Here is a 25,637-nt window from a genome sequence, read left to right as displayed (position 1 = left end):
ATTTTCGGAAGGAAAGCAACCCAGGGAACTTGGAGTGCACGTCAGAAGATACGGGAGCTGCCCACGAGGGTGGGGGGCACGCCCACCCCCCTAGGGCGCGCCCCCTGCCTCGTGGGGCCCCCGCAACTCCACTGACGTACCCCTTGCACCCATATATACCTACGTATCGTAAAACTTCTAGAAGAGAACCTAGATCGGGAGTTCCGCAGCCGCAAGCCTCTGTGGCCACCAAAAGTCAATCGGGACCCTGTTCCGGCACCCTGCCGGAGGGGGGATCCCTCACTGGTGGCCTTCTTCATCATCCCGGCGCTCTCCATGACGAGGAGGGAGTAGTTCACCCTCGGGGCTGAGGGTATGTACCAGTAGCTATGTGTTTGATCTCTCTCTCTCTCATGTTCTTGATTTGGCACGATCTTGATGTATCGCGAGCTTTGCTATTATAGTTGGATCTTATGTTTCTCCTCCCCCTCTTCTCTCTTGTAATGGATTGAGTTTTCCCTTTGAGGTTATCTTATCGGATTGAGTCTTTAAAGATTTGAGAACACTTGATGTATGTCTTGCCGTGCGTATCTATGGTGACAATGGGATATCACGTGCCACTTGCTGTATGTTTTGGTGACCAACTTTCTGGTTCCGCCCATGAACTAACGCATAGGGGTTGGCACACGTTTTCGTCATGATTCTCCGGTAGAAACTTTGGGCACTCTTTGAGGTTCTATGTGTTGGTTTGAATAGATGAATCTGAGATTGTGTGATGCATATCGTATAATCATACCCACAGATACTTGAGGTGACAATGGAGTATCTAGGTGACATTAGGGTTTTGGTTTATTTGTATCTTAAGGTGTTATTCTAGTACGAACTCTAGGGCTGTTTGTGACACTTATAGGAATAGTCCAACGGATTGATTGGAAAGAATAACTTTGAGGTGGTTTCGTACCCTACCATAATCTCTTCGTTCATTCTCCGCTATTAGTGACTTTGGAGTGACTCTTTGTTGCATGTTGAGGGATAGTTATATGATCCAATTATGTTATTATTGTTGAGAGAACTTGCACTAGTGAAAGTATGAACCCTAGGCCTTGTTTCCTATCATTGCAATACTGTTTACGCTCACTTTTATTGCTTGTTACCTTGCTGTTTTTATATTTTCAGATTACAAATACCCATATCTACCATCCACATTGCGCTTGTATCACTATCTCTTCGCCGAACTAGTGCACCTATACAATTTACCATTGTATTGGGTGTGTTGGGGACACAAGAGACTCTTTGTTATTTGGTTGCAGGGTTGTTCGAGAGAGACCATCTTCATCCTACGCCTCTACGGATTGATAAACCTTAGGTCATCCACTTGAGGAAAATTTGCTACTGTCCTACAAACCTGTGCACTTGCAGGCCCAACAACGTCTACAAGAAGAAGGTTGTGTAGTAGACATCAAGCTCTTTTCTGGCGCCGTTGCCGGGGAGGCTAGGTAAGTGAAGGTATATCTTTAGATCTTGCAATCGAATCTTTTTGTTTCTTGTTTTAGCACTAGTTAGTTTATAAAAGAAAATTACAAAAAAATGGAATTGAGTTTATCTCACACGCTTCATCTTTTTAATATCTTTCGTGAGTATGATGGAAAGGATAATTGTGCTCAAGTACTAGAAGAAGAAATCTATAAAATGTTTGGCACTAATCCTTGAATGATGAGCATGATTGCAATGCTGTTAGTATGAATTCCTTGAATATCCATGATGCTAATGATATGCAAAGCCACAAGCTTGGGGAAGCTATGTATGATGAAGATGATATTTTTTGTCCCCCAAGCTTTGATGAGCAAATTTACTATGATGAAAGCATGCCTCCTATCTATGATGATTATTGTGATGACACGTATGCTTTAAAGAATAATGATAACCATGAAACTTGTCATCTTGATCTTAATTTTCAATCACATGATAGTTGTTTTGTTGAGTTTGCTCCCACAATTGTTGATGAGAATAAATTTGCTTATGTGGAGAGTAGTAAAATTTCTATGCAAGTAGATCATGAAAAGAATGCTTTAGGTGCTGGTTATATTGTTGAATTCATTCATGATGCTACTGAAAATTATTATGAGAGAGGATCATATGCTTCTACATATTGCAATAATATCAAGTTTCCTCTCTAGGTGCGTAAAATCTTGAAGTTATGCTTGTTTTACCTTCCTATGCAAGATGATTCTTGTTCCCATAAGTTATTTGCTCACAAAATCCCTATGCATAGGAAGTGGGTTAGGCTTAAATGTGCTAGTCATATTATTCATGATGCTCTCTTTATGTTTCAATTCTTATCCTTTATGTGAGCATCATTGAAATCATCATGCCTAGCTAGGGGCATTAAACGATAGCGCTTGTTGGGAGGCAACCCAATTTTATTTTAGTTTCTTTCTTTTTGGTTCTGTTTAGGAATAAATAATCCATCTACCTTCTGTTTAGATGTGGTTTTGTGTTTTAATTAGTGTCTGTGCCAAGTAAGACCTATATGATCTTCTTGGATGATAGTTATTTGATCCTGCTGAAAATTTCAGAAACTTTCTGTTCACGAAAACAATTGTTTAAAATCATAAGAACGTGATAAAATATTGATTCCAATTGCAGAAGATCAATAATAAAATTATCTAGGACTTCCTATTTTGGTAGAATTTTTTGAGTTTCAGAAGTTTGCGTTAGTTACAGATTACTACAGACTGTTCTGTTTTTGACAGATTCTGTTTTTCGTGTGTTGTTTGCTTATTTTGATGAACCTATGGCTAGTAAAATAGTTTATAAACCATAGAGAAGTTGGAATACAGTAGGTTTAACACCAATATAAATAAAGAATGAGTTCAATACAGTAACTTGAAGTGGTGTTTTGTTTTCTTTCGCTAACGGAGCTTACGAGTTTTCTGTTAAGTTTTGTGTTGTGAAGTTTTCAAGTTTTGGGTAAAGATTCGATGGACTATGTGATAAGGAGTGACAAGAGCCTAAGCTTGGGGATGCCCAAGGCACCCCAAGGTAATATTCAAGGACAACCAAGAGCCTAAGCTTGGGGATGCCCCGGAAGGCATCCCCTCTTTCGTCTTCATTCATCGGTAACTTTACTTGGAGCTATATTTTTATTCATCGGTTGGCCAGCGCGATCAATTTCGATGATCGTGTACCTTTCATCCATGCACAACTTTTTCTTCGGGCCTCGTCTCGTTACCAAAGTGGTGCTCGATCCGGAGGGCTAGAACAGAAGAAAGAAGAGAGTTAATATGTGTACATACCAAAAACAATTAATGCATCAATTAGCTATAGTCAGCACATGCTTAATTAATATATATACCTGGCCGGACTCCGTTCGGTCACCGGAGCCGTCATCATGGTGTCCTTCCTCCTCCATTCGGTCACCAGAGCCATCATCACGGTGTCCCTCCTCCTCCATTCGGTCATCGGAGGTGTCATCACAGTGTCCGGCCTCCTCCATTGTTTGATCATTGTCGTAGCCTGCTTCTTCATCCAGTCTTTCCAGACCATCGGTGCATTTGTCGTTGAGAAACGACAAGACAACATCACTTCCGTGTACGATTATCTCCCCCAACACCGCTTCTGTTGCTTCATCTCGGGGGTGCGGATCCATAGTTTCTGCAAATATTTACAACATGGAAATTATTATTCAAACATGACAGATGGATATATTAGTGGCAAACGTAGAACTAGCTAGCTAAGCACAATAAGGAATCATATTAGTGGCCTGGCATCGACGCTTCTCTAGGGTTTGGGGTGGCCTCGACAACGCTTCAAGAGTTCTGGTCGAGCGAGAGGGCCGGGGGGTACTCCCGTGGTATAAGTTATCGCGGTCGAGAGGGGGTATATATACCGACCGCCCCTCATGTCGAAGTTATCGGGGAGAGGGGGTTATATCGACAACGACGACATACATACATGGGAAAATAATGTTATCGGGGAGGGGGTATATCAACCCCCCCCCCCCTCATGTTGAAGTTATTGGGAAGGGGTATATCGACAACGACATACCCGATAAAAAATAAGAAGACGAAGAAGAAATAAAAAAGAGGAGAAAAAGAAAGGAATAGAGGAGAAGATCGAAGAAAAAAAAAAGAAAAAAAAAGAGGAGAAGAAGATCTATTTTTTCTTCTTCTCCTCTATTCCATTCTTCTTCTCCTCTTCTTTTTCTTCTTTTTTCCTCTTCTTATTTATTTCTCCTCTTCTTCCTCTCCTCTTCTTCTCCTTTCTTCCTCTTCTTATTTTCTTTTTTCCTATCCTTCTTTTTCTTCTTCTTCCTTCTGAATATCACTTAGCAACTTTTGCAACGATAGGGGGGTGGGGGTGCTCCCGTGGTCTAAAATCGGTCTATGCACGATAGAAAATTCTGAAAAAATACATCTACAAAAATACATATATGATCCACATACATAGGGGGTAGGAGACCGACATCGTTTTTTTCTAGGTTTTGGGTGTCCTCGAGTGTCTTGATCGAGCGAGAGGGCCGGGGGGTACTCCCGTGGTATAAGTTATCGCGGTCGAGAGGGGGTATATATATGGACCGCCCCTCATGTCGAAGTTATTGGGGAGAGGGGGTTATATCGACAACGACGACATACATACATGGGAAAATAATGTTACCGGGGAGGGGGTATATCGAGCCCCCCCCCCCTCATGTTGAAGTTATTGGGAGGGGGTATATCGACAACGACATACCCGATAAAAAATAAGAAGACGAAGAAGAAATAAAAAGAGGAGAAAAAGAAAGGAATAGAGGAGAAGATCGAAGAAAAAAAAGAAGAAAAAAAGAGGAGAAGAAGAAAGGAATAGAGGAGAAGAAGAGAAAATACTATGCATTCCATTCCAAAGAGCGGTTTCGGTGGGTTGATACGATTTCCACTTTGACGGTCCTAAGTTGGCATTCTTTGCAAATAACTTCGATCTCGCCATAGAAGAAAAGTACCCAATTTCATGCCAAGAGACCATGTAAGGGTTGTACGACCCATCCATATGATAAAAAGACTCACAAGCCTAAGAGCAATTCCTTCCTTCCCTATCATTAATTAAGGACTGGCTTGCTTCGAGAGAAAGGAAATCTGAATTCCATAGCCGTCTTCCTCACGAGCTGGAACAACTAAAGGTGTAGGTTGGAAACATACTTTTTTCCGTTGGATTGTGCTCCAGAGAATGGAATAGTAACACGTGCTCCCGAGAGGCGGCATTAGTTTATGGTTCGAAAGCACGAGTCACTCCATCCAGCTATACTTGCATTGATATAGACGATTTGAGCCTTTGAATTTACTTACTACAAAACAAGCTATGTTCTCCTATATATTTCCTTGGGCTCGCTTTACAAAAGAAAAACAAACTACTCCTCTTGATGTGGTCAGAGCGAAGTACTAATAGGCACAGAAACAGCAGGAATATCTTTCATTCATTTCATCTGTATGGTATGACACGACCTCTTTTTGCTCCCCATTTCGTTGGAACTGAGGCCTCTGTCTACCGGCCCGAAAGGAGGGTCTCATGCTTGTAAACTAGCATATATCTTGCACAGAATGAACCTTCCTTCAGTCACAACGAGAAGCACTATCGGGGTCTGAACGAATAGAAAACACAATCAACACTTCATATCAAAGTCAACCAACGTTTATCATATAGAGCGGAATCTTCATTCTAATTTGATTAGCCAACCCTCCCTCGAGTCGTATGCTTTCTGATCACTCTCCTATGCTGGTTACTTTTCTTTCAAACGTTACGTCGTTGCAGGTCCTCGCCCTTCAGGTTGAAGGAGATGTGTACTCGACTTCCTTTAAGTAAGTGGTGGCCCATAATAGTAGAGATGTATAACAACAGTAGCTTAACCAAAGGGATAGACTTGAACTCTTCCACACCCCCTTGCCAGAGGTTTTAAGAGAACAACCTTTTGGGGATACCAATTCCACCCATTCGCAGCAAAGGAACTAGCACTTTCTTAAGCTTTCCACCGTTCTTGCTTATTCCCCTTACTTACCCAATGAAAGATATAGATTGGAAATTGGAAGATGGTCGTCCATAGTTATCTTGTTGAAAATACCCTCCCTTACTCATCAAAACGTTGGAAGCGACTTGAGATATCTTTTGGGAAGAGAGAATAACTATAGATGCTCGATATGCATATTGATCAATCGATCTCCGCGTCCTGCCAGTTCGCTAAGTAGACTCACTCTACCGAGGGGCAGAAGAAGATCAAGCCGATAAGGGGAAGCGCTGAGAAAAATATCTCTCTTATCTAAATATAAGAGCACGCTTTATCTCTATGCACACAGAAAAAGGGGATCTTGTGATGATGGAAATGGTACGTATGTGGACCACTTTGGCTCCGCCCAAAAGCCCCTGAGCCGACTATCTCCTGGCACAGCCAAAGCATTTCCTCGCCCGAGGCCTGCTCAAAGCTAACTTGAATCCGAACAGCTTGCTGCTTCTCCGAAACCTTCACCAGCTTGTGTATCCTTGTAAGGTCGCGGACCCGGCGTAAGAACGAGAAACGTGAGTCTAGCATGACATAAACCCAAACCCCGGCACTTTTGATACTTCTCATCTCAGGACAAGTCACAGAAGAGGTAAGGCGCTATAGCCAGTGAAGGAACGGGAAAGAAGAATCAGTGGAATTGACCAATAATTTATACCATTACGACTTTGAATAATCGCTAATAGCTGACACCAATGGAATATTTTTGGACCCTAAGGCTCACGTTGACTCCGTCCTTTATTGAATAGCCAAGTCGTCGTGAGTAAGCGTACGATCCATCACACAAACGTCCCTAAACCTCAGTAAGCCTTTCTAGATGATGCATTTCCCTTCTTATCTATCGATGTATTCATCTGAGGCCACAGGCAGGTATATATCTACGAGTGGTTTATATAAAGGAGGGTCCTGATAAGAATGCTGTTCGGAAAAGGCGAAACAAGTTGTGTTGACTGAGGCTCAGAATACGTTCTTGCACCACTCCTTTCAAACACACATACCCTTTCTTCTCACAAATGTGAAATTCCGGAACTCTGTGTGTAATTGTTGCAACAACGATAGGGACTCTGCCGAGGGCTCCCCGGTAGGTTCTAGTCTCTCTTTATACTGCGACTGGAGCAAGGCGTAATGGGCTGTGTTGTATGTTGATCAAGGAGGTGCTGCATTGGCTGTAGCTGCAAGAGGTCTTGAGACAGAAATTATGCCATTATTGCTTCTTTCATTTAAAAGCTTGAGTCGGTTCTATCTAGCTAAGTTATTCAATAAAGTAGATCGAAGTGTGTGATGCTTGTGAGTTTGGCAACTACTATATACGATATTTATAACAATACTTGATACTTGATTTATGACTTCCTCTACCTAGACCCACACCTACTTTGAATTTCACTTAACGGAGCGGCGGATCCAATAAAAAGGGACTACATTCCAATCCTACTTACCAGAATAAATAGTTGTATGGCATTCGAACCCCACCTTCATGGTTGTATTCTAATTAGCTGGAAATGTATGACCTAAGCTTCTCAACAGGCATTCACTCAACAGAGCACTTAATGAGTTTTCTAATGGCTTGAAAGACTACTATGTTTCTTTTAAGCTTAGTTGCAAAAGAAAAGCAAAGGGGAATGCGGGTCCATTTCGTAACGCTTACGGTGATAAAGAAAAGTAACTCCCATCCGCGTGAGAGGCATCGCTACCGGGCCGGGCCTCGATTCCTTTCCTTGTCTCCATTCTGATTGATTCGCTTCTTCGCGCAAGCACTTGGTTCGCCCCTTACTATAACCATCCCACTCAATCTTTTACACCGATGTTTCGTACTCTCTCGACCAGGTCATCATAAGAAAATACTGCCAAATCTTTCCGAAATGAGAGAAGGAGGGAAGGCGCGCTACAACTAACTGCTGAAAAACGCAAGATTAGCGCTAAGAAGCAACCCTAGTTTAAGTACTAGCGTCCCACCCCAACGTTCTTGTACTTCAAAATACTCTCCCCCGCTTGCTGCTCGCCTCAGCCAGACGTGGCTTATGTAGTGGTCGGCATTCCTACGTGCTCCGACTGATCCCCACTGGAGATTATATGAGGGGTCTTGGAAACTGTCGTGACGCTTTGGTGACGAAGGTCACCGGGGTGACTATGGAAGGATTCCGTGGTAGTCTCTGACTCCCTCCAACTCAATCAATATCAAGAACATGTCGTGAGCATGGGGTTTGGTTAGGCTTGGTTGAGTTTGTAAGAAAAGATAGTAGGTTGAGGGGCTTCATTGATTAGTAAACCTACGGTGCTGGTAAGGTCGGGACCGTGGTCGTCCGTCTCCGCTTTGCCGGCCGATAAGATCACTGAGATTGACCAGCCAGCTGGGTAGGTTTGGCTATTCCTTTCTATTGAAAAGGAGTCAGCTGTCTGCGCGAGTCACCTTCCTTAGGCTCCGAGTCACCTTCTTCTAAGCTCCGCTGGACGACACGGCATTCTCGTTCTATAGGCCGGCCGTACTTGTGATGGTTCCCCAGGATCCAATAAATCCACTTAGGTCTACGTTGCCGCGATATTGTTCTATGGAAGCGGGTGGGCTGCTTTTTAGAAGTTCGGCCCGGTTTTTCATTAAAAAAATCAAAAAGGGGGGGAGGGATTGACCTTTCTAACGCATATTCTGTCGTACCGGCATGGCCCCACTGATTTGTTTTCGATCGGAGCATCAAGCAGCGCAACCCGGTTCTACTTGACTAAGCCCCGTGCTCGTCCAAGGAGGGAGTTTGCTTTACCCAACTCCCCTTTTTGATAACAAGGCAAAAACCTCCGACCCGACATTCATGAGTTTCGAATGAAGAATGAAGAGTGCCCTGCCCCTCTTTTTTTTCCCTAAATCTTGGATTTGGAAGTTGGTAAAGACCCACCCCTTGTTTAAGTCAGAATGAGTCCCCGAGACATTGGCTTCCGCCAACAGTGAACTATTAAGGATCGCATCCCGCGCATATTCTACATTATAGCCTGCAACTAATTCAGCTTCCGCTTCTGGGAGATCAGACGGAGCTCGATTAGTTTCTGCTAGACGAGGAATAAGGAACATAACCAATACGGGGAACAAGGGAATACCGGACCATATCTGCTTTTGCGCCATGACAATCTCACTCGAATTACAGGGACCTACACATATTAGTACAGTATACCGGGGTCCCCGGCCAGAACCACACGTGCAAGTTTCCCTGCATGTGGCTCGTCCGTGCTTTTATCCGAGGCGCTGCCTGCGACTCTGCATGGGAGAAGAGGGCTGAACTGCAAACTTTCGTGTTCAGAGCATTGCATTGTCTAAGGGAGTAGGGTGAGTAAGCTGCGCCTACCAAGCTAAGCTTTCGTCGAAAAGGCGTCACTGCTTCCTTTTCGGCGCCCGCCCTTTATTTAGATGTTGGGGCAAGGCAAGCCCAAGGAAAGTCTAGGTTGGCGCTCCATCTCGGCCGGCATCCTGCTCTCGAGAGGGTGTGGTCCTTGAGCGAACTAGTCATGTGCTGTGTTGCCCCAACGCAGGGGCATTTGGTGAGGAGCTACGGTCCGGTGGTTGACAAGCCACTGATCGGAGGCGACTGGACTGGAGTGCTTTCATCAAATGATGCATGTGGGCTGAGCCATTCCCATCCCAAGTGGTGGCCCGATTCGGCCTGGCCTGGTCGGAAAGAGATTCTAAATCTCGAATATGCGCACCGAGAATAGATATCTATGTTAGCTAGCGGGGGCGGGCTTTCCCCTGGTAGTCCCGCTGCGTCCTCTGACAGTCCGTCTCGTCTCATCTTTCTTTGGCTATACTTGTAGCCAGCCATATTAGCTCCACATTCCACCCTTTTTGATTTCTGACGAAAAAGGCAGTCATCAGTCGCCCCCTTTCCTATTTAGCTTTGCTTGCTGCCTATTATGAGAATAGGTCCCGGTTCAAGCGGCCCGCCTTTCATCATCATCTATACCAGCTGCCACGCACGATCCCATAGGAACGATTTCATCGCCCTAAGAAGCAGAACGCGCCATCACCTACAGCCCTTTCCTCTGCCGGGGACTTTCACGAAATGAAAACGGGCGGCATCATCGTATGCTCGACATTAGTTGCCCTGGTGTATATCCCGGAGTACTCCTATGGCCGATCTGTCACCCATACATGAAGGCCTTGGCCCCGTCCCGTGTGGAGAATGCCCCCCTTACGGCACGGCTTAGTCTGTTATTTTATTTTGTCAGAGTGGATTCGGACCGCCACTTCTCTGAAAGCATGGTTCTTGCCTCCCTCTCTCCTCCCTCCTTGGAGCTCGTCCATTCGTTGGGTGATCCCTTGCTCTCACGTTCGAGTGTTTGCTCGTCGTTTAGGCCGGTGAGTGACATTTTTGCTCATTGCAGTCGCCTCCGGGGTTCTTCGCACCTGGGTAGTACCAGGACCCTTGTGCCCCGGACTGCACTGCCCGCCCTATGACCCAAAACTCAAAATGAGCCTTGCGACGAGACGCGGACATTCCTCATGCTGCGGTTCCCTCCGGTCCGTTCCCGGGTTGGGTTAGGGGAAGATCCGAGCGATTGCCTTCGCGGATCCAAACGTGCTCACAAGGCGCACAATAAGAATAAGACCAATAGAGACTTCATAAGGGACCATTTGAGCTGCAGATCGTAATGCTCCTAGAAAGGCATATTTCGAATATAGAGGACGTTCCCAACAATCCACGAGAATATCATACCCAACTATGAACCGTACGAGCACATCCTCTGTCACCCCCACCGCGCTTACGGCTCTATACCCCAACCCAACTTGCTCTGGCCCTGGGTCCTCCCGCATCTCTTCCTCGGTAAGCGGACCGTGGAAGCTGGGGAGTATCCGCTTGGGACTGATAGAAAACAGCATATCTTTTCCCTCCTGACCCCTATAAAAATCTAGTGGAAGTCCGGTCGCGTCGGAGACATCTTTATCTGATTTTGAGGCTTCGTCGTCCGGCTCCTCCAAAATTATGTTAGGATCGGCTGGCTCATCCTCATCATCCGAAAAGAAAACAGAGACAAAACAGATTTGTTTCAATGACATATCTAATCAGACTGAAATTGATGTCGAAGACACGATCATTCACATCAATTGAAGCAGGCAGGAAGGGCGCGGAAGCTACCGTTTAACGAATGCAATGCAAGCAAGGTAGCTTGCTTACTCTCCATCTAGCGTGCGTTGGCGGCAAGGAAGGAGGCATTGGAAAGACTAGACCATACACATTAATTAGTACAAGAAAGAGGCATTCGGGAAGCGACTAGTCGCTTCTGGCGAAGCTTAACAAAGGCCGACTACTACATAGAGTACTACCAGTCATGAGCGATAGTGAAGCCGTCAGAGGCAGAAGCTGTCGCTTGACGGACGAAGCCGAGCCGATACGATAGGCGGGCGAAGTGAGCGAGACCAAGACGGGCCAGACGTGGAGTGGCGAAGGGGGCCTACTATACGTATACGTGATTAGTAAGCGGTTCAAGACATCGAACGAAAAATCAAGTGAACTAATGAACAGTGTGATTGATCAGACAAGTACCAAGGAGCAAGAAAACGTATGCGCTTTAGCAAGGGATGAGCGCGAAATCCGTTGCTTGTTCTTTCGGTAGCCTTCTTTCATTTCCGAATTTGCTTGCGAGCAGTCCTTGCATTAGTATGAGTTCGTTGACCGCGTAAGGGCGATCCATCTTGATGACGAATTCCACGATAACGAGAAATAGAAATTAATCGTTCGATGTCTGCTCGTTCTCCCCTCTTCAATTCCCAATGAACAACATGATCTTGAGCTATCATTTGTTCAATTTGGTCGATCTGATACTTAGTTAACTCATTCATCTTGATGTTCCCACTGATACCTAATCGATAACGAAGCTGAATGGCTTTTTTCGGTCCAATTCCATCCATTTTTGTTGAGGCAATTCTTACTTGTTCATCGGGAAGTGATCTAGCTCCTGAGATATATGACATTCTTTATCCTTATCTTTTCCTGGTCTTCTCGGCTGGAATCTACAATCTACACCTCTCCAAACACAAACGCAATATCTTGAGTACCCGGAACCATGTTCAGTGCTGCAAAAGCGCAGCTGTAGCCCCCTAGAATCTTCGGCTCCTCGTTTTTATTCAATTATGAAATGACTCATTTTGATGGAGATTTGTAGCATCATTCAAGTAAATACAAATTGAGATCGTAGAAACATGAGCTTGTGATATAGCTACACCTAATTCCAGACCGGTTAATGCTAGAACTATAAATAAGGGACCAAGATCTCCTATGAAATAGAAAATATTATTCAGAAATAGCATAGTCCAAGCAAACCCACTTAAAATCTTTACTAAACTATGACCGGCCATCATATTAGCAAATAAACGTATTCCTAAGCTTAATGCACGAAAACAATAAGAGATTAGCTCAAGGAGTACTAAGAAAGGTGCTAACGGCAGTGGGACTCCCGCAGGTAATAAGAAGCTAAAAAAATGAAGCCCATGTCTTTGAAATCCAACGATCGTAATGCCTATAAAAATGGAAAATGAAAGAGCCAAAGTAATGAGAAAATGACTTGTCACTGTGAAGCTAAAGGGTATCATACCCTGGGGATTACGAAATAACGAAAAAGTAAAAGTGACCGAGATGCGAGGGAAAAACTTTTGTTTCACATTTCCGGAAAGACCACCTATTTGTTCGTTTACCAGGTTCAGCACGAAATCATAAATAAGCTCGACCAAGGATTGCCATGCATTTGGCACTGACTTTCCACCTCCCTTTTTCGTAACAACAAAAAACAGAAAAACGACCAAAACGACAGTGAGCAGCATATACAAGACTGCATTTGTAAATGTAAAATAAAAGTTGCCCACATGAAGATCAATTATTGGGTAAATGGCAAATTGATCCAATGGGTTTTCCAAAAAAAGCTGATTCGGAGCACTTACAGCGCTACCCGGCGGGGAGTCTTCGGCCCTCCATATTTCGTTATAAAAATTAACAAAGCCCGTGTTCCAAGTTAAGCTTTCGCGCCCCTTGAAATGTAAATCTACGAAAGTATCCTTTAGATCCTTAAAAGAATCCACGCCCAGAAACTGGTTACAAAACCAGGTAACATCGTATGCAGGTGGCAAAACCAAATTTGCCTGCCGCATGTATGATTCTACCATTTTTGTGATTTCAAAAAGCAAAGCCTGTGTATTTCCGGGCGCAATTCCATACATTTTTAAAAGGAGGTCCCTGTCTTTCGAGGTAGGTGCCTCCACCCCTTCCAAAAGCCGGTTCACAAGCTGCGGATCCAACGCAGGTTGGGAAAAATCAAAAATAAAAGAATGGACGTGAGAGACGCTTTGTACTGTTTGTGTTATTAAATCGAATTTGTTCATCTCCAGGTAACTCCATCTTTTTCAGCTCTGCTCGCTCACTTTTGAAAGGAAAGGAGACTGATCTTGACGTCGGCGTTGGTTTTTCCAACGAAACGAAGAAGTTTTGGATTGAGATTTCACATAAGCATTGCACAATGATCCGCATTAGGCGGGGAGCAGCAATGATACCGCCGGCCAGGAATAAGTACTTATCCCTCTTATACTTAAGAAAAGAGAATAGAAGTGGTTCCTTTTCTTTCTATACGAAATTCGACGATTTCGTTTGTGTTCATGTTGGCATAGGAGAACTACTAACTTCCGCCATCTGCATTAGTTACGTTAGCGTAGGTAGGCGGTTCTCATGCCAAAGGGGAAGATCTCGCTCAGCCAAGTGCACAACCTGAGTAAGTACACTTATCGAGGAGTGATAGGGCAGCAGAGTTTGAGGCAAAAAAAAGATTTGGGTGGCTATGGGTGATATGGGGAATCTAACAATTAATTGACAATGATTTCACCGTGATGTGCATTGGTAGCTTCAAGACGAAGGCATTTTCCATATGTAAGCCACAATTTAAGTATCTTATTCTTCTGAACCAGGAAAAGCGTTCTGGTAAGGAGGATGAAAGAAGAGTACGAAAAAGGAAGTCCAAAGTCGTAGTCTTTAACAAGGCTTTCCTTCATCAGCGTAAATATCTAAAGTAGAGGCTTTGGTATAAACATAAATCCCATAATAGAGGGATCGATCATCACATTCTGCTTTGTTAAGAAAGAAGGATAACCTAGATAGATAAAGGTGGAATGGACTACGTGCAATCCCATCCATGGAAATATTTTATTTACTGTAGAAATATGTATGATGTGCTGCTAGGAAATCCGCCATCGCTTGCCCTCTAATGGCCTTCTGCGGCGCATACACAATGTCGAACTCAGTAAGGATGATGGCCCCATCTTGCCAATCTTCCTGTAAGCATTGGTCTTGTCATGAGATATTTAAGTGGGTGAACTTTGGAGATGAGGGTGACCCGATGTGCTATCATGTAGTGCCGTAGCTTCTTGACAGCGAACACCAGTGCAAGGCAATGTTTTTCGATAGGAGAGTACGCATGTTCAGCTCCTACGAGCACACGACTGAGGTAATAGAGGGCATTCTCTTTCCCGTTTTCATTTTCTTGTTCCAATAGAGCCCCAAGAGATTCATCCAAGGCCGTGGTGTAGAGTATAAGCTCCTTCCCTGGTATCGGCGCAGCCAGGACTGGCGGATTGAGGAGATAGCTTTTGATGCCATCTAGGGCTTGTTGGCAGTTTTCATCCCAAAAGAATGGAATGTCTTTTTTGGTTTTTCTTGTAAAAGGTTGGATTCTTCCTGCAAAATTGGCTATGAATCGCCTGATGTATGCCAGGCGCCCTTGAAGCGAACGCAGCTCCTTAAGGTTTTGAGGAGGAGGCATTTCGAGTATGGCCTTGATTTTACTCGGGTCGATTTCTATTCCCCGATGTCGAATGACAAACCCTAGGAATTTGCCTGACGAGACCATGAAGGCGCACTTCAACGGGTTTAACTTGAGTGCATGTTGCCTTAGGCGGTCGAATACGATTCTGAGATGTTGAAGATGTTCTTCATAGGATACCGCCTTTACAACGAGATCATCTACATAGCACTCGACAATCTTATGTATTATCTCATCGAAGATCTTAGTCATGGCGCGTTGATATGTAGCACCGGCGTTTTTGAGACCTTTGGGCATAACCTTGTAACAATATATGCCTATTGGAGTGCGAAAGGCTGTGCTTTATCAAGGCAAGCTTCTCTTTCTTTCGCCAATGAAGTTCATATAAGTGTATAGAAAGCCTTCTTTTCACAACCATGCACAAACCAAAGTGCTGCTGAAACGTGAAATCCATGCACCAACAAGTTCCAGTTCATAAGCAATGAAAAAGCAGAGTATATGGGAGGATAGTGGCTAAACTGTTCACTTGAGGAGAGTGGGAAGTGACTAGTCCGATAGGAGAAGAGCGGAAGTGCGATCTTTCGATCCAATCTACGTCGACTAAAATCCATGTCTCATGGCACGAGGGCCATTGCGAGTTGATGTTGTTGCTTTACCGTCACAGTCTGTCCTCAAGAGAGGCATCCATTCCTGGCCAGACAAAGTTCCTATTAGTTCTCTTATAGGAAGCTAGTATACCTGAATGGCCTCCGGTAGCTGTCCCATGCAGTTCTTGCGCTATCCTGGCTCTTGCATTTCCAGCGGTCCCCACATAAAGCCTCCCTTTTTTCCTTAATACCCCTTCCTCCTCTTCCCAACCATCTTGTCCTCCTCTCGCTTCACTAATGCTCTTCTTAACTTCTTCAGCTAATTTTGATCCTTCGTAGCTTTGTTTCACTTCTCCTATCCAATCCGGCAACAACTTGCTCACAAGGGTGCAACCACTGAATTTGTAACGACACAATGATTTGAAAAACAATCAAAAGATATGTAAAGAACACAGACAGTAAAGGTAGAAGATCATTTCCGGGTAGATAGGAGAGCTATTAAAATCCACAAACATGAATCAGAGTTTCGACTGGGTTCTCCAGATTTAACCAAAAGAAGACTTTTCTACAAATAAGAGAATTTCTCATTTTTTGTTTATACCGAGCCAAAACATAGAATTTCCATTGAAGAAGGAAGTAAGGATGCTAGCCGGAGAATCAAGAAATAAATACTTCCCATTCCGATTCTTTTTTAGTTCCCAAGATAGAATTTCTTTGTTTTTGGCAAGAGCGGTGGGTGACAACGTGCAAGACTAGATAGGTTTGGCTTTGATCTGATCAATAGGAATAGGAGGAAGCGTTGGAGAGGTACCAAATGACTGAAGAGGGGAACCCATCTGACCACATGTAGAGCCAGCCCATAAGTAAATTCAAGAGAATTTCTTCATCTTCCAAAGTATGTGAGTGAGGTAAAAATTCCATGGATCGATCTCATCACTCACATCCAACAACTAGTGAAAGATGTAATGATGAAGCTATAGGAGAAGAAAAAGCGTTGGTTTTGATTGGTAATCTTGAGTTGTCATCTTTTGAAAGAGAGTAACTTGCTGGATGGAGAGCAGCTAGGAGAATAAAGTTCATCTTTACCCCATCTTTCATTCCAACTCTATTTTCTTGTGTGCGATCCTTCTTTCTGGTTTGGAATCCAAGAAGCTCAATGGGCTAGTTTCAAGTTCGATCAGACACGAAATCTGGTATAGCCACCAGCCTAGATAGAACGGGCGGGGGAAGAAAAACTAGGAGCGAGCCACATTCAAGAGGGTTGTCAAAGGCCCTCTCAATAGAGCTATTTTGTCATTGAATCGATGGAGGGAAGACTCCTTCGGTAGGTGCCCCCGACTCTTCCAGTTTCTGGGTGGGATCTTATGGCTTAATCTCTGATTGCGCAGGATTCATCTTTGTTTGGTAACCTCAGACCCTGAACCAGGAGTTGGAAGCGCCTTTGCCAGACTTTCCAATTGAACACGATGCGGGCGATGCAACTCGGCAAGGAGAAGGCTGAACCCTGGTGCTACACTACAGCAGAAGCTTTGGCAGTTTACCATGGCTTGATGTTCTAGTTGTCATGCTAAAGCCGTTGATAGCTACTTCGCTTGACGAGCTAAGTAGAAAGACTTTGTGGATTCATCCACAACTGATGGTGCTTTAGGTTGATCTGATCCCTAGAAGGAAGAGTTTTGGGCTTAAGGCATAATTGCTCTATTGCGGCTACCCTGGCTATGTCATCCGATGCTGTTCACAAAGCGGCTCTTACTATAGACCCGGCTATCTCCGAGTTGAAATCGAACCCAGCCCCGGGTTTCCGTCCATCAATCCAGAGCTCAAGACAACCGCGATACTTAAATCGCTCAAATAGCCACCTTAGACGGACACAGCCATTAGAAGAAGAAACTTAAACTCGATGGAGTACCCTAAACCAGAGATCCTCGACAAAGAAAGTCTCGATTCGAGGAACGAAATATCAATAGAGGAACGAAAACCGCAGGGTATGAAATTTGGGTAGGGTTGGCAGGGAAAGTCCAACTGAAACTTTCTTTGATTACCTTTTTTCTCCAACTGGCTCAGAGATTGCATTTGCCCTTAACCGGTAACCTCCTTTGAATCCTTCGTTTAGACCCTCTCTATTGGTATTGGCATTGGCTCGAGAGCAAGGACCTTATTTGATCGCTTAGAACTTGATGGAGGGAAACTCACTCGCTCGAGATATGCTTAAGCTAGCTCAGGAAGAGTACTAATTTTATATGCCTTAAAGAGGGGATTCAAAGAGTAGCCTTTTACTAGGGCTTAAGTGACTCGTTTCATATTGCTTACTATGGTCTGGACAGTGAGGAAGGTGAGTTGGAAGATATACCTAATGTCAAATGAGACTTTCTCCTCACCAAATTGAAGCGTGAGCTTAGCATCTTTCACATCGATGACAGCCCCTGCAGTAGCTAGAAAAGGTCTCCCCAAAAAAAAATAATAGGAAAGCTCTTATCCTACATCTCCAAGACAACAAAATCAACTGGAAATGCGAAGTTACCAACTATCGCAGGGATATCACCCAAAATGTCTGCCGGATCCTGATCAGCAAGGTGGAGAGTGATGCTAGTCGGCCGTACATCACCCAATGGTAGTGGCTCGTAGACAGTGAAGGGAATCACAGTAGACCCAAGACCACATAAAGCATGGAAAGTTTGACTTCCTATCAAGCATGGAATACTGAAACTGGCAGGCTCATCTAAGTTGAGAGGTAGCTTATTTGAACGAGTGCACTACATTCCTTAGTAAGAGTAACCAGTTCTGGCTCGTTAATGTTTCGCTTCTTTGCGAGCTGGTCCTTAAAGAACTGTGTATACATCGGCACCTGTAAGACACCATCAAGGATGGGGGTGGTAATCTGCATATCTGTCATCATATCCAGAAACTTTGCAATCTGCTTGTCTTCAGTTGACTTCACAAACCGTTCTGGAAATGGCAGCTTCGGGTTGACAGGTGAAGCAGATTGATGATGGATCATTAGGAGCAATAGCTGCTGGTGTAGAAGAACTAGGCTGTGCAGCAGAAGTAGTGGACTGTTGAGGTCCCTGCGGAGAAGGTATTGGGCCGGCTAGGGTAGAAGGCAGGTGGTACATACAACGCTGGCATTGGGGAAGAGGATCGGTTGTAGTCTTACCACTCCGACTAGTAAAGGCTCCACGTGGGTGAACTTCAGGTTGAGGTGGAAGTCTCCCTTGTAGATGGTTGTGAGGCTACCATACGAGTGGTCAATGTTTGCATAGAAGAATCCTTACACCCAATATTGTCACTCCTTTTAGAATACCTGTCTACACCTACATCAGCAAGATGTAGTTTTATTAAGTCGGCTTCCATTCCTTATTCGGAAGGCGTTGGATACTTGATATACGCTATGCTATGTACTCGGCCCACCATTGCGCATGCTGTTTTAGGAAGCATATTTTGATCCTTATTCAGGGAAAGCTCATATCCATCAAAAACCAATCGAAGTCCAGCTTTATCCCGAGCATCCGTTGTTTGCCCCGATTGAAGATCCGACACGACACCCTCTCTTCCATCTCCGGCTTCCTAACCAGATCCGTTTACCCCTGCTTGAAAAAGTGTTTCCATTCGTAGTTCGGGGTTTCCTAGTCCCAGGTTTATTCGTAACCGGCTCCCTATCCAGGTCTTCCTCCTCAACAGCTATCTTTGTTTGACGGTGTTCGTTGCCAATGCAATAGTAATATATGCTTGCTTTCTTCCTGTTCGCATATCCATATCGAAAACTCTTCTTTCGTAGGCACATTTACTTCAATTCAACTACTTCATTGATTCATCAATTTGAGGAAATTCAAAAATACCTTGCTCGCCTTCGCAACTGCCTTCTTTTCTGTGCCTTCCTAGTTTGCCAACCCTATGTTTGATTGCGAGTTCCGGCGGGGTGAGTACCTGGACGGACAAGGGGTTCCTTTTCGATTTCCATTTTAGAGCTTCTCTCTAGTTCGAATATATAGAACTTCCTTCTTAGAAATGGAATACCTTCACCTTAGAAGGGTGTTCTTCCTACTAGTGAAACCAGATCTGCCTTTTTCGGCTAAGCCGATTCCAATGATCGGACGGACAATACTTGCTTAAACCTAGCACCCTGTTGCCTTGCTTTTCCTCCAGCCGTACCTGCCTCGCCGCTCGTGATACCCAGGAAGGGCATCCCTCACTTCCCAGATCGTCTCGCACTTCTTTTGTCACTGGCACACACGCTCTCGTGGGTCTATCACTGAGAAATCCCTTTTCGCCGGGCGGTGCGGTAAGTAAGACTAGTCGATGGACAACTGCTGACTGAATAGGGAGAAGATGCATTTTCCTAGGCTCTTTCTACTTTGCTCATTGGGTATAGCCGTCAGTGATCCACAGATACGGCGCTTTTGGATTCCTAAAGGGATAGGATAGTTCTTTCTGGGCTTTAGAGGTCTCCCCTTTAACCTAGTACTCTTAGGAAGGCCGGGTTAACCTTCTACTAGAACTGTTCTATCTACGAAATTGGAAAGTAGGGTCAACTTGCCATAATATATAGCCCAACTTGATCCGTCTTAGAGTAGCCGCCTATGGAACCGCCCCCGAGTCAACAATGCACCCGATCGCGAGCCTTATATGAGTTTCATAGTCAGCCTGCTCTTTCAAGAACGTGCCTTCTAAACTCGTTGTTCCGCTTGCAGATTGGAGTTTCCTACTGACTATCCGGGTTCTTGATACCGCCGGCCGGGAATAAGTACCTATCCCTTACGGGAATCGAACCCGTGTCTTCGACATGAAAAGACGATGTCCTAACCTCTGGACGAAAGGGACCAAAAAGCTATTTTTCATATACTTAAGAGAAGAGAAGTGGTTCCTTTTCTTTCTATACGAAATACTTGATGCACTTATTGAATGGAAACTTGAATTGAGAGAAAAGGTGTGCTACGCTTCTTCATTCTCGTAACTCAATCAATATCAAGAACATAAAGAGTTTGTATAGAGATGGATTTCTCTTCAGTTCCAAGACTTTTTTTTGAATGGCTCGTGTTGCGCTAGTGACACGAGGGTAAAACGCTCGAGTTGGCTTGCTGACTCGAGGAGGGAAAGGCTCCATTTGCTTTAGTGAATGTAGGAAGAAACAACCATAGTAACTATCTATGAAATTGATTGATGGATATGAGAGTGGTGCAAGACTGGGACTGGATTCTCTTTCGGATAGGCCCTGAAAGGAGAAGAAAGGCTGAAATGCCAACGGACGTCTGTCTATTCTCTAATTCACCCGATCCCTATCCGCTTTCCAAAAAGGAAGAATGCATGAACCATGGCAGAGGAGAAAGGACGGATCACCTGCCGATCTTTTACAAAACCATGCCAGAAAGGATATAAAGATTGACCGGTACAAAAGCCATCTCCATCAATCTATGCTCATTAAGGAGAGGGTTCCTTAGAGAATAAAATGGGGAGCGAACGAAAAAGATGTGTGGCTGAGGTGTTGGGAGCCCCCAATAGAGAAGGACGATGCGGAAAGGGATGATGGGAAAGTGACAAGATTGGACTTTGACTCATTTAAAAAGAGTTGTAGCCATACGGAATTCCAATTGGAATGGACCCATCTCATGATACAAGTTACCCTGGATTTCTTTCTATTCCTATTTCGCTTGGCAATTCTAGTTTTTGTTATGATGATCTCATGGATAGTAGTATTGAGTTCTATAAACAGATTGATAGTAGGTTTTAAGATAGCTTAGCCCTTGCTATGATTCAATTTGTATTGGAGAAGAGGGGCGCCAACCCTATGGGGAATGTAGCTATGCTGTACTTCTTCCTACTAGCTACGGTGCAGCACCTGTTCCTAGCTATGATGCTGCTCCTATCCGCCCCTTGATTTATCACCGGTTTGGTCTTTTATTGGTCATTGATTTATAGACGGGAGGATAAGTACCCTGGCTCGACCCCAGATATCGATTTAGCATTCCATTATCGGATCTCTGAAACGGGAAACAAGAAAAGTAATCGAAATCGTGTGCCAGCGGGACATACGAAATTCACACTTTTTGACTCTCAATCCACAGGTGGAGATACCAGGGGTGGGTTTTCATGGCCTATAGTCTCCCCTGCCGACGAAGCACGAACTAAAAAGATTGAAAATTGGTATTAGGCATAATCCGGGACAGAGGAACCATAGGAATGTTATGTCAGGTTCCTTGCTCACTTCTCAAGCCCAATATCATTCCTCCAACTCGGACTTTCATGCTAGAATTAAGAACCCCCCTAAACAATGACAGCGTACCGAGCGGGCCCATAGCAGCATCCTTTTCTTCGCTTTCTTCAACAATGCGAATCTACCTCACTCCTCATCATAACTCAAATAAAAATTCAAGTTCCATATTGATATTTCCTCACGTAAGCAATAAAATGTGAAACCAATATTCATCATGAAACTTCAGACACTGATGATTGTGAGGTTCTGGAAGAGAGACGACGTAGGCTGATTCAAAGTAAACAGAAAACCACCCCTTAAACTCATTTGCTCAACATTCTTTCCACAGCAACTAGAAAAGTGGAGAAAATCCAATAAGGGAGGTCCCGGTGAATACAAATCAATTGGAAACCGAACCCCGCATTCATGTCTCTAAAAGGCTGTCTAAGCTAAGCGGCCATGGACCCATGGACCCGGGGAATCTGAACCATTAGGTAGAGTTTCAGCTGAAAGAAAACCAAAATAAGAATGAGGAAGAAAAAGATATCGTGATGAAAAATGCTCATGGGGGAGACTCATTTTAGGACCGCTATTTCCTGCATCTGGCTCGGCTGGAATCTACAATCTACACCTCTCCAAACACAATATCTTGAGTACCCGGAGAAGTTCTCTTTGTCTTCGAGCTTTTATTCCTCAATCCACTTATTCGTTCCCTTCTTTCATATACCTCCCCACCAATAGATAGAGACAAATGGGAATAACCGAACCACGTCTACAAAATGCCAGTACCATGCAGCTGCTTCAAAGCCAACGTGATGCTTCTTGGTCATCTGACCAAGATATTGGCGAATACCACATACGATCAAGAAAAGAGTACCTATAATCACATGAAAACCATGAAAGCCAGTTGCTAAGAAAAAGGTAGAACCATAAATACTATCCGAAATAGTGGAGGGTGCTTGGTAATATTCCATTCCTTGAAAGCCAGTGGATACTAGAGCCAGTGAAACGGTTGCTACTAAAGCGTAAACTGCTCGTTTTTCCTTCCCCGCGAGTATAGCATGATGAGCCCAAGTTACGGCAGCTCCGGATGAAGGGAGAATAGGGGTATTAAGAAGAGGGATTTCCCAAGGATCTAAAACCCCAATCCCTTTTGGGGGCCAAATACCTCCGATCTCTACCGTAGGTGCCAAAGAAGAATGAGAAGAAGCCCAAAAAAAAGCAAAAAGGAACATAACCTCCGAGACTATGAAGAGAATAGAACCATATCGAGGTCCTAATTGTACAGCTTTTGTATGATGCCCTTCCAACGTGGATTCACGTAGAACATCCCGCCACCATACGAACATGGTATAAAGGATAAATATTAGGCCCAAACTGAGAAGTGTTGCACCCCCTTGAAATGAGTGCATGTACATCACACCTCCTACGGTGGTTGCCAAAGCTCCGAGTGAACCCGAAATAGGCCATGGACTTGGATCTACCAAATGATAAGAATGCCTCTGAGATTCAATCATAAACCACTTTGCCCCGGTTGTATGTAAACCCCCCTTCACCCCCATCCCCTAAAGTGGTAAAGAAGGAGGCTCTTTTTTGTCTCATTAGGACAAACAAATAGGAAGGGATAGTTCTTTCATTGCATTGATAGAAGTGAGACTATCAAAAGATCTCTCTATTATTTAGAGAAAAGAGTTGGCGTGGGTTCTACCAACGAAACGAAGAAGTTTTTGATTGGTCTTTATCATTCGGAACCCTCTCCGTATTAGTAAGAAAAACACACCCAGACTCTGACTTCAATGGTGGGAACAACCTCAGCACTCCGGCGTGAACATGAACAATCATTCTATGCAAAATTTCATGTATGATAGTGGTCGATCCCTCGGGAGTGACATTCGTTACTTTGGATTTTGTTCACGCGGTGATCTTCTCTCTTTCCAAGAGTACTACCCTTTACGTAGTCTATGTCTGGGGAGACAGGTGCGGTAGAGAGGTCCCCCACTTCGATTCCTGTCCCGTTAGCATCTCCGATCCGAGAGTTGGGATGACTCCGTTAGTTTCGGTCGGGAGCCGGACGGTAATGGACCTACAACCCTTGCTTGTGGACTAGCTGCAGAGCTAACCTTTGTTCTATTGGTTTGGTGGTTGCTACCAAGACGATTTCTTTATGCCCATCAAAGAACCTCGAGATGCTAATCCACGAAAAACGATACGATAAATGCGAAAGAACTCAACTGCGGAACGAGGGCGACCCGTGAAAATACCTCGGTTTCTTACTCGTGCCATTGAACTCTTTCTTGGCAACTTGGACAACTTATAACGATGTTTGTCCCGCATATCAGACGGAAGATCGGGTTACAAAATTAGAAAGCTTTCGTCTCAATTCATATTTAGCCGCGAGCAATCTACGTTTGTGATCTCGTATATTTCGTCGCTTCTCCGGCATCTTACTTAGTTTCCCCCTCATCTTTTAGCAAAAAGCCGCTCCACAGTAGTAAAGTCTCATCTTTTGTATTGGCCGAAGTGACAATAGTCACATTGAACCCTCGAATATGCTCGAAGATCTCGAAATGATCTTCCAGTTCCGGGGAGAATTCGCAAAACTCCGTTTCCATAAAGAATTTGATGGAGTTTTCCCGTATTTCGACCGGAGAATCCAACATAGACATTACTGTAAAGATTCTGACCAAAAAATGGTACATTCCATGCCCTCGGAGAACGCTTTGTCGTGCAAAGTCACTGACATATCCAGTGTCTTTTTCGGACCCCAAGAATGGATTGGATCGAAACGACTTTCCTGCTTGAAAATAGGGGCCCCTTTGTGTCTGTATGAATCTCTGACCGCACAAAATCTCCATAGCCAATTTTCCAAATTGGATTCTGAAATCAGAGGCAGCTTTTGGTACTAATCTTATTTCAAACAATCCAGGAACTTCCATAACATTGGCGTGATTCAGTTTGAGCAACAGATCCTGACGTAATACATCTTCGTAATGAAAATGGAGTGGAAACATCATGGCTTTTCCGCTTTTTTTGAGAATGAGCACTGTGAACTATCCGCTTCAAAAAGGATAGTTGATCGAACCGAAACCAACGTCAAGTACGAGTTATTAAGCGCCGAATCAAAAAAAGTGTACTTCCTTTACGCTTGATGTAGGATTTACCTATTAATATGAAGTTCACTCTTCTGCTGACTTGAGTCCAGAAGGGAAGCGACTGATTTCCAATTCTTCTTTGCTAGCGCTTGACTCCTGTGGAATTCCATTAACAAGCTTAAAAGAAAGCCTTTTATTTGGTTTTTGAGATACTAGTTATTTATAGGTTAAGTTCGATATTTCACTCCGTGGGCCGGCTAATTAATTCAAGTAATTCCTGGAGGGGAATCAATCGAAGAGATTGCCTGCCCATGCTACAATTCCTTACTCAAAAGGACTAGAGTGCTAAGCAGCCTTCCCGGCACCACCACTATAATGAATGGCTCAAACAAATAGGAGATGAGAATCTAATTGATCCTTTCTAGAATAGAATATAAAGAGAAGCTTGTTCTGCCCATCTATCTAGAGAATGAAAAGGAACTAATGCCACTGATAGGAAATCCATAGACCGTACGCCCACTTACCACTCTACCACTTCAATTCAATGACGGACTTCACCGATACCGATACCAAACCTAGCTTGAGAGAGATCGATCACAGGCATGTGGTGAACGATACCGAGAGAAAGAGCACTGAAATGAACCATATCGAGCACAGGTCTCACTCTACAAGTCAAGTTCGATGAGCTCTTAGCGGACCTGTGCCTACTATCTACTAAGTGTGTGCTAGGGAAAGAAAGCAAGCTGAGCAGTTCTCACTCTGTCCGGTGACCAAGAAAGCTTAAAGAATACCGTAAAGTGATCACTGAAACCTCATACCGATTCGCCACGTGAAAGCGGGGTTAAGGTAAGGCAGGAAAGACTGGCGCCGAAAGATATATATGTTTTGAAGAGAGAGATCCGCAGGCAAAAATATTGAAGGAAGGACTGACTGAAGGAAAGACCGTAGCAAAAGCCGAAGAAGATGCGAATCAGGAAAAGGGAGAC

General features: G+C 44.2%; 3 protein-coding genes across 3 annotated transcripts; all 3 read right to left on the bottom strand.

The window, feature by feature from the left end:
• Window positions 1-9,969: 9,969 nt before the first annotated feature.
• On the bottom strand, window positions 9,970-13,373 carry LOC123055436 (ATP synthase subunit a-like). The gene has a single exon (XM_044479456.1). The coding sequence runs from the start codon at window positions 13,356-13,358 to the stop codon at window positions 12,111-12,113; it is 1,248 nt and encodes a 415-aa protein (XP_044335391.1). The 5' UTR covers window positions 13,359-13,373; the 3' UTR covers window positions 9,970-12,110.
• An 8,895-nt stretch (window positions 13,374-22,268) lies between these two features.
• LOC123055434 (cytochrome c oxidase subunit 3) lies at window positions 22,269-23,426 on the bottom strand. The gene has a single exon (XM_044479453.1). It carries the CDS (start codon window positions 23,119-23,121, stop codon window positions 22,279-22,281), a length of 843 nt encoding a protein of 280 aa, XP_044335388.1. The 5' UTR covers window positions 23,122-23,426; the 3' UTR covers window positions 22,269-22,278.
• Window positions 22,269-25,270, bottom strand: LOC123055435 (60S ribosomal protein L5, mitochondrial-like). Its single transcript, XM_044479455.1, has one exon. The coding sequence runs from the start codon at window positions 24,571-24,573 to the stop codon at window positions 24,004-24,006; it is 570 nt and encodes a 189-aa protein (XP_044335390.1). The 5' UTR covers window positions 24,574-25,270; the 3' UTR covers window positions 22,269-24,003.
• Between the last annotated feature and the right edge of the window lie 367 nt (window positions 25,271-25,637).

This window comes from Triticum aestivum, chromosome 2D (genome assembly GCF_018294505.1).
Source record: "Triticum aestivum cultivar Chinese Spring chromosome 2D, IWGSC CS RefSeq v2.1, whole genome shotgun sequence".
Lineage (NCBI taxonomy): Eukaryota > Viridiplantae > Streptophyta > Magnoliopsida > Poales > Poaceae > Triticum > Triticum aestivum.
The sequence above is the reverse complement of the archived record's forward strand: the minus strand, read 5'-3'. Positions and strand labels throughout refer to the sequence as shown.